The 8,939-nt window shown below is 44.9% G+C and overlaps 1 protein-coding gene across 2 annotated transcripts in view; it reads left to right on the top strand.

Moving 5' to 3' along the window:
* The first annotated feature begins 861 nt into the window (after positions 1 to 861).
* Positions 862 to 8,939, top strand: part of LOC126644715 (ADP-ribosylation factor-like protein 8B) — a 28,557-nt gene continuing 20,479 nt past the window's right edge. Inside the window, exons 1-2 of one of the 2 annotated variants that reach the window (XM_050324382.1) lie at positions 862 to 1,174; positions 6,622 to 6,702. In XM_050324382.1, coding sequence (XP_050180339.1) covers positions 986 to 1,174; positions 6,622 to 6,702 — 270 coding nt within the window. In that variant the 5' untranslated portion in view covers positions 862 to 985. The remainder of the gene's footprint in view (positions 1,175 to 6,621; positions 6,703 to 8,939) is intronic. The other variant, XM_050324381.1, reaches the window with a different exon arrangement.

Here is an 8,939-nt window from a genome sequence, read left to right as displayed (position 1 = left end):
ACCAGCACTGTACAGAGCATCACATTCATTTCAGTAACAACTTCAGAGACTGGCAGATGGATCCAAGAGAAGTGTTAGCTCTGCATTTATGGACAGAACAAGCCTTTCCCTAACACTGTGTGACAATACTGTATGCTAAATGTTGCTTATCCAGTGCGGGCAGAAGATTCCTGGTGAAGTGGAATGTCCTGTCATTGGCCACAATAAAACCACTGTCACAAGCATCTCCAGAGGCAAGGAATCATACTAAGGGTGACTCTCCAAAAATTGTCACAGGAGAACAGAAATAAAACCATGGTAAGCCCTGGACCTGAAAACCTCTCACTACAGGATGAACAATTCAAAAAGAGTTCATGGGAAGAGTGTAGGTCTCAGCCCAGGCGTGTGAGAATTGTCATCACTGGAGGTGAAGGACCTACGAAATCGATCCCGTCAAGCACCCCAAGCCCGACACCTCTCGTAAGCCAGCGCTGCAAGCGCAGCCCTCGGCCACCCTTGCTGGATGTGGGATGCTGTACAGCCCGCCCACGGCGCAGCTCTGTCCCATCCTGCCGCAGTCCGCAGGGACCCGCTGCTCACCCCTCGGGATCCCCGCGGTGCCCGGGGCTGCCCCGCCGCTCTCTGGGGATCGCGGTGCCTCCGTGCGCCGCTCCGGGCCCCCAGGGCCGCTCAGGTTCCCCCGCCCGCCCTTCCATGAGGGAGCCTCGCCCCCAGCCCCTCCAGCACCGCCCTCGGCCAGCGCCGGCCCCTCGCAGGGCGCTGCCACCGCTCCCCGCCCGCCCCGGCCGGGCCGGAGCGGCCCAGACCCCTCCCCTGTCTGCGGCGAGTGGCGGCGGGGAAGGGCGGCGGCGCCATCACGTGAGGTCCCTGCCTGGCGCTCGGCTGCCCGCGCAGCCCCATCGCTGGTGCTGCTGCTGCTGCTGCTGCTGCCGGGCCTGTCCCGAGCCCCGCCGCCTCGCTTCGCCTCGCCTCGCCTGGCGCTCCCATGCCCAGCAGCGAGGCGGTGCCGCTGGGGCTGGGCGTCTGCCGCAGGTCGGGGGCGCTGGGCGGCATGCTGTCGCTGGTGGCGCGGCTGCTGGAGTGGCTGCGGTCGCTGTTCTGGAAGGAGGAGATGGAGCTCACCCTGGTGGGGCTGCAGTACTCGGGCAAGACCACGCTGCTCACCGTGCTGGCGGTACGCGGCCCCCGGCCCGGGGCAGGGCAGGGGCAGGGCAGGGCGGTCGGGGCCCGCCGGAGGGGCGGCCGCCGCGGGGGTGATGCGGGCGCGGCCGCCCGGCTGAGCTGGAGGGGCCTCCCGCCCGGAGCCGCCGCTCCGCGCCCATTCCCCGGCAACAAGTGCGGGCTCTGCCGCCGCCTGCCACGGGGTACCGCGGCCGTGCCGTGGGATGCGGTGGGAGGGGGCCGGGCGGCGGCCTGGGGCTGCTCTTGCGTCGTTTTCAACCTCGAGAATTTCACGGCAGGCTCAGATAGGTGTGGAAGTGTTTTCAGAGAGAGAAAGAAGATACCTTCTGTGTATGACTGCAAAGTATGCCGATCTCGGAGCACATTCACCGGCATGGGCTCTTGCTGTGGTTGAGTTGGCTTTTCACAGCCAGTGTATCCCAAAATAAAACATTTTGCATCCCCCATGGCCACAACTTGCCTGTCACTGAATTCTCTCCTCCCATCACTTGCATCAATATTAATGCCTCCCACAATTCCTCCATAGCTCTTTCCCAGCATTCAAGCCTGATTCCAGCATTCCCTGTGATGATGGCCTTGCAGCCTCTAATGCTGACACCTACCATGACATTTTCTGTTTTGTCACCATGCTGAAATGCATTCTTTATCTTTGTTTGCTGTGCCCTCCAACCTGCTTTTGGGTCCATCCTGAAGATTTACATTGGAAAATGGAAGCAAATATGCATATGTTACATGTGCTTACTGCTAGTCATGAAGCTTAGTGCATACCTTTTTCTGCAAGGGGATCTCTCTTGTGAGGTGTATTGCATCTTCATCTGCCATGCGATAAAAGTTCCCAGACGTTCTTCAGTCCTTTTCTTGAAAAGCTACTAGATCATTAATCAAAAGCAGACCAGGAGGTGTATGGCCTAAAGTCAAAGAGGTTGAGACAATGAAAACATGAATATATGGTATTTGATACTTGCTTTTGTATAGGATTATAGATAAGGGAAAAGTAGGAGATTATGCATTAGCACAAGGAAAGAAGCAGAGAGAGCAGGCGAAAAAGGAATGAGGTAGCGTAAGTGCTCAATGAAAATATATTTTGGGTGACATCAGCAATCATTGAACAGAATATACCTGTAGCTGGTATTTTAGTTGATTTGTTAGGCACTCAGGTGGTCCTAGTACCTCAGGCCTCAGTGCTTCTCATGCCCATTGGAAGTGTTCATCTCCCAAGGGTGGGCCTTGCTGAGGGAAGGGAAAAAGGCGTGAGAGATTACGTTGCTTCTTGGATTGTTTTCTTGAACAGAGCAAACAAGAATAGAGCAGTTCAGAGACTTCAGAAGTGTGTGCTGTCAGACTTCGTGCATGTTTGTCCACTCCCTTGTACTATACCACCTGTGGAATGGTGTCATAGGTGCTTGTCTCTCTCATGCTAATACCTTGAACGGCAGAGCACTCCTGTTACTGCAGGTCTGATTTTCCCAGCAGATGTTATTGCTTAAGAATATTCTACAAGGCATTCATGCTTTCTGACTTGAGGAGGGCCACAGATTTCAGGTTTTGTAGCTTTTGGATCTTTCAGTCTGGAGATGACATGCCATGATAATCACCGAAGAAAAGTGGTTGGAGAATTTGGAAAAAATAATTCAGGGTAAGGCAATGGATGATAGCTTAGTCTTAAATACCATTGATCCAGGAACTCTGTGTGTTTGTGTGTATGTGACTAGAATGTGGCAAGATGAAAATAACTGTTGTGAAATAGTGGCTACTTAAAATGCAAGCTGCAGTGGATCAAGAAAAAAAATTTATAGGAAATTACTACTTTTTTTCACTTCACAAGAGCATTCAAAGATCCTGTCTGTGCTAGCAGTGAATAAACACCCTTTGAGACAGTCTCTCCCCTCAAAAGTTTGAGCCATATTTAGTTCTCTGTTACAAGTGGAAACCTTGGATAACACCACTGCCTTTTACTATGGCTGTGCACTGATGTAATGGAGTAGAATCTGGCCCATGGTTTTGATATGGTAGGGGGTAATGACTGTGCGTATTATCAGTTCAATATTCAGCAACTTTTAGAGGACATTACAAACTTCTTAGCGTCAGTTGTTTTTTCATCTGCATTGGGATGTAATCTTTTTTTTAACTGAAATATGACTATAAACTTTTTTGCACATTTTAAATATTCACAAAAATAGGTAATTTGTCATGTAAAACCTCCTTAGCAAGCAAAATGGAACATTTTATTTTACTTTATGGTGCTTACAGCACTCAAAACACTATTATCAGAGCTCTTAGACTAATGTGGGCAAAAGATTTGAGCTGTTGCTTTCTTTTCTTCATTGTTGGTAAAATAAAGAACTGTAAATGTTATACTTTCTTTGTAGCTGATTCCATTCAACCAGAATGGGAAATTTTTGCAGGAAAATTCTAAAGTCTAGTGAAGGGGATGCTAATTCTTTACATTCTATCCTCAACACCAGAGCAGTTATGATGGTTTGGGTTTTTTATTTATTTATTTTATTTACACCTTCCAGCTTAGAATATTACATATGATGTATAATTTGCTGACAAAAGTGGAATCCTGACTTTGTGAGTTTGTTTAAACAATAGCCTCCTGAGTCAGCTGTCTGGTTTTCCAGGCATTCCTGTCCTTGAGTAATGATTCTACATTTTCAGGGTTTATGTGTTCACATGTGTTTATATGTCAGTCCTCTGCAAATAAATGTTTGACCGAACACCATCCCGTTAACTAAACCATAGCAATATGTGCCATGTCCGGTTGCTTCTTGAAAAGTTCCAGGGATGGTGACTCCACCACTTCCCTGGGCAGACCAGTACCTGATACACCAGATGGTTGCTGATTGGCTTTGTCTTACTACATACAATTAAAAACTTCTGTCACTGCTGTATGTATCCCTATGAAACTGCAGTGGTGTTTGTCTTCACTTTTTTTTCCCTATTGCTGAAGTTACTGAAGCAAGGAAAGAGAAGGAAAAAAGAGACAGAAGATGGTGAAGATGTATAGTACAGATTTTAGCAAGATGGTTCCTCTAAGCAAGGTTTAACAAGTAATTGATGGAAATTGTTTCTTTCCTAAAGGATCTAATTCCAAAGCCCCAAATCTTGTGATATGATCAAGTAACTGTCATAAGTGTCTCAGTTTAAATGAGACAAGGGTCTTTTGCTGAGGATGGATTAGGAGAAAAAGACCCAAACTTTTCTTTCTAAGCAATTACAAATCCAAAATTAAGAGGCTCCGATTGAAGGAAAACAAATTATGGAAAAGGGGAAAATAACAGCCCTTTATTAAAAGGTATGTGTGTATTAACAGGAACACAAAAAAAACCCAAGTAAAACAACCAAACAATACTCCTATACCCACCAATAATCCCCTTCAAGAACAAAACCGATAAACTGGCAAAAGGAAAATTAAATAGTTCCATTTTTTGCACCCTTTGGTGCAGTTCCAACCACAGTCAGCAGGGGGCGCCATCGGGTCACTGGAGATGCAGAACTTGTAATGTCCTGTACCATTCACCAGGTGGTGCTGTTGGGTCACTGAAGGTGCAGAACTTGTAATGTCCTGTACCATTCACCAGGTGGCGCTGTTGGGTCACTGGAGGTGCAGAACTTGTAATGTCCGGTGCCCGTCACCAGGTGGCGCTGTGAGATCCTTGGTTGCCACCAGGTGGGTTGGGGGAAGGGGAAAAAAGCAACACCCCCCAGGATATATAGGGAAAAAACAAAAAAACTCGATTCCCCTTCCCTTCCTACACTGGAAAAAGGGGGGGGGAAGAGGAAAGAAAAAAAAAGAAAGTTCTCCCAATGGAAGAAAACTCACGAACTTCAGCTGGTTAGGATTCGCTTTAAGCAGGGCCTGCAGCCAGCAACAGCTGGGCAGAGAGCAGCAGCAAACTCCCCTCCAACAGGAAGGAAGCTAAAAACCAGGCAGCGTCTGCAGCTTGCAGCAGGTCCTGAGCCCACCGGCACACCAGCCTCTCCTCCCCACCTCCCTCCAGCCACACACTAGCCCCCCCAACTCCTCCCCCTTCATTGTCAAGGAGATTAATCTCTTGGCCATTAGTGGACCAGGATGATTCTTTTGTTCACCTGAAGGCCTATACACAGGGCACACACGGCAGGGGGAAGGGAAAGAAAAATTCCTTGCTAAAATCGGAACTATGACAAAAGTTATACAGCTTTTAAAGCCCCATATTAACATTAGTTAGCCTTAGTTTGTAAATGCAAACTGGAGGCAGAATGTAGTCTCACTCCACCACAAACAACAAAGAGAAAAGTTGCAGTAATCGTACAGACCCGAGGAGTAGCACTGGGAGGTAGATGGTGGCACTGTGTGCACTTAAGGGCACATACTTTTTCCAATGCACCCTGAAGCTCTGATCCTCCATTTCTCACATGAGAGGAAATTGATGGCTGTATCCCTCCTTGCCCATATGCCCATATTTTCTTCCAGAAAAAAACCCTGGGGCACATAGAATGAAGAGGTGGATATGGGCAGATAGATATAGAAGAGCAAGTCAAGAAGGTCCTTCTTTCCTTACTGGATGACTGGAAAACCAGGACAGCTGTGTAGGTTGCAGAGAGTGCCAGGACCTCTATGTAGATGTAACTTAAATAACTAACTGCATATCTTATTGTATCATGCCTAGGAGACACACTAACCTATTAATTATACATTTTCAAGAGGAAGAATGAATAATCTACTTAGATTTGAGTTTGTCTCTCTCCTCAAAAACTGTGTTCTGTAGTGGGTGGAAGTCTGTAAGATTCCTGTTGGCATGATGGCAGGTGTCTGTGTTGTGAAAATATTTCTCTGAACTGAAGAAGGAGGCAGCACTTTGGGTTTATGGTTGAGGGTTTATGGTGTGCTGAGTTAGAATATTGTAATTTTTTGTCTTAATGTTATTCTCAGCTTTTATGGGGGCACTCCTCTGCTCTCAGAAAAGGAAGTATTACATAGTACTCGGTATAAGTAGTCCTTCGCTATTTTTTATATTTGAAGTTAAACCATTGGTAACAGTAGTGAGAAACTGCACAAAAACGTCTTGGTATAGTCATTTTTATAAAATTTATCGTACTGTGAGTTGGACTAGATGACCTTTGATGGTTTCTTTCAAGTCAAGGCATCCTATAATTCTATATTTTGGCCATGCTCTTTCTGCTTTGCTGAAGGATCAGATGAAGAATTATCTGAAGTCTCGTGGTTTCTGGGGTGATCTTTGTTGCTGAGCAGAATAAAAGATCATTTAAAGGGGCTGAAATGAGCAGTCTTCCTTGATGTGACAATGCAGTAATTGAAGGGCTGGCCAGTGCTCTGGCTGAAAATGAATGTGATATTTTACAGTATTGAAAAAAAAATAGATTGCAAATGAGAACCTTTCTTGCTTGTATGAACTGTTTCATAATAAATATAATTTTGATTTTGTATTGTAGTCGGGGCAGTTCACAGAAGATATGATTCCTACAGTAGGCTTCAATATGAGAAAAATAACAAAAGGAAATGTTACCATAAAGGTAAGTGTGCATGTTCAAATTAATACAGAGTGAATAAATAATGGAGTAATTTTAACAGGAAATATGAAAGCATAGGACATTTCGTTTAAGATTATAGGATCATTTCTCTGTTTTTGTAGCTCCAAAGTAACTTTTTTTAAAGCAAACGGTTATATATTTTTCTGTTACATTAATCTGTTTGATTTTATTATATTCCATCCAGGCAGAAGCTTTGTTGCACTCTTTTGGGCTAGAAAGGTCATTCAGTTTTGAGATACTAAGGTAGCTGAGTTGACTTCTGGGGAAGAACCTCTGCTCTCTCTCCTCTCTCTCCCCTCCTCTCACAACTGTAAGTGCAGTCTGAAGCAACTTGACTCCTAACATGCATATCTCAGCAGAGACTGCGGTTTAGCTCACATGCTAAATGTTAGCTATGCTGAAATAGAACATCTAATGTAAGTCAATTATCAGGGAATCATCTCTTAGGGCTATAGAGAAAGAGAGATGATGCCACATTGGTTGAGATACATGCCATAGGCATCAAAGTAGAGATAGGTCACTCCAGTAGCATTAAGGCACTGTGTTGTTTCATTATGAAGGGAGCCTGGTTGATTAGTCTCAATCAAAGTCACAACTTCTAGCTAAAATTAGGTCAAGGAAATGTAGAATTTTGTCTTTACCTTGATTTTACCCTCCTTTTTCCCTCAGTTCTGTAGATACTCTTCCTCTTGTTTGGTGACTCCTAAACCTGTGAGAATTTTCTGAAATTACCTGTAATGTGAATATGAGCAGTTGTTCACTGTTTACCCATTCTCTCTAAGCAGAGAGCAGGTAAAGGGTGGTAAAAGGTGATAACTGACTTCTGTTGGTTGGGGGATGTTAAAGCTGAACTAAAAAACCCCAAACCAGAAATGACCATAGTGGTATAACTACTGTGACTACCTATCTGTTCCTGGTCTTAGTATCTTGCTATACTTTTTCAAGATTTCACATGATTGTAGGACCTTCAGCTGTACATTTCACTTGTGTAAGTCCTTCAGTGTTACAAGCTTGCAGGATAATCAACAGGTTCCTCTCTACAACTGCCTGTATGTTATAGTGCCTAATAACGTAGTCTTTCAAAATCTATTGAAATGGAAAGTCTCATGTCACCCAACTACTTGATCTCATCACCCTAGCCCTACTTCCCACAGACACTATTGAAATTCATGTCATGTTTGGCTGAAATAAGAACTTTTAACATTACCTATGATTTGGTTTGCAGTAGAGCAGTATTCATGCTGTACAACTGATCAGCGGAGAGCTGTTTCCTCTCTTTCCCTGCTGTGGAGTTTCCCTCCAACTTTCCTCATGCCCATTAGCTTCTTGTCATCAAACACATTTCCCTTTTCCACTGCCTGGTTTTCTTGTGTCTCATCTGCTTCCATATAGACACGAACACCAAACTACCTGCTCCTGTCCCTTAAAGAGGAAGCAACAATTGTCATTGCTTGATTCAGGAGTGAGTTTGTCAGAGAAGGAGGACATAACAAGATATTCCAGCTCTGAGTCCTTCTTGTTGAATGTATCTCATCAACCATTCGTATGTTGCTGAGGAAAGAGCTGAACTATACTACAGAAAGAACGTACTTCAGCCTAACAGTATTGTGGTGCATTCCTATCTGTCTTCTCCCCAAAGAGTGCCTTTTTAATCAAAAATCAGAACTTGATCTTTTTTTTGTTTGGGGTCCAAATTCTGCTTTCCAAACAAAGCCTTTCTTGAAAGGGAAATAAAACCAGCACCTCTTAAAAAAAAAAAAAAGTCACAAAATAACATTTTAATACACATGCCCATGGTAGCACTTCTGAACCTCGGTATGATGTTTTTCATGCTAGAGACAAAGTAGACTTACCTTCTGGGAAACGTAACAGAGAATCAGACCAGCCTTTTAGGATGGCAGAGATTAAAGATCATCTTTTACAATCATCTAAAATATTCATAATGTGTGGTTTTACCTTCTCCTTTAAGCCTGGCCCTGCACCCTTGCACCCCTTTTTCATCAGCATCAGTGGTCACATGGCAAAGTAGTAGTCAGATCAGAAAACTCGTCTAGGTGAAAGCAGCCTCTAAAAAACCCCCCAACCAACCAGACCAAACACACATCCATGCTGTCTTCTCCTCAGTCAGATTGCCTAAGTGTCCTCCCTAAACAGCTACATGATTGCTGGTGCCACCACAGTGTGGGAAAGTAGGATACAGACACAGGCAAAATGGTGCA

This window comes from Myiozetetes cayanensis, unplaced genomic scaffold (genome assembly GCF_022539395.1).
Source record: "Myiozetetes cayanensis isolate MyiCay16 unplaced genomic scaffold, myiCay2020 scf3, whole genome shotgun sequence".
NCBI lineage: Eukaryota > Metazoa > Chordata > Aves > Passeriformes > Tyrannidae > Myiozetetes > Myiozetetes cayanensis.
Note: the sequence above shows the minus strand (reverse complement) of the source record. Positions and strands in the feature narration are given on the sequence as shown.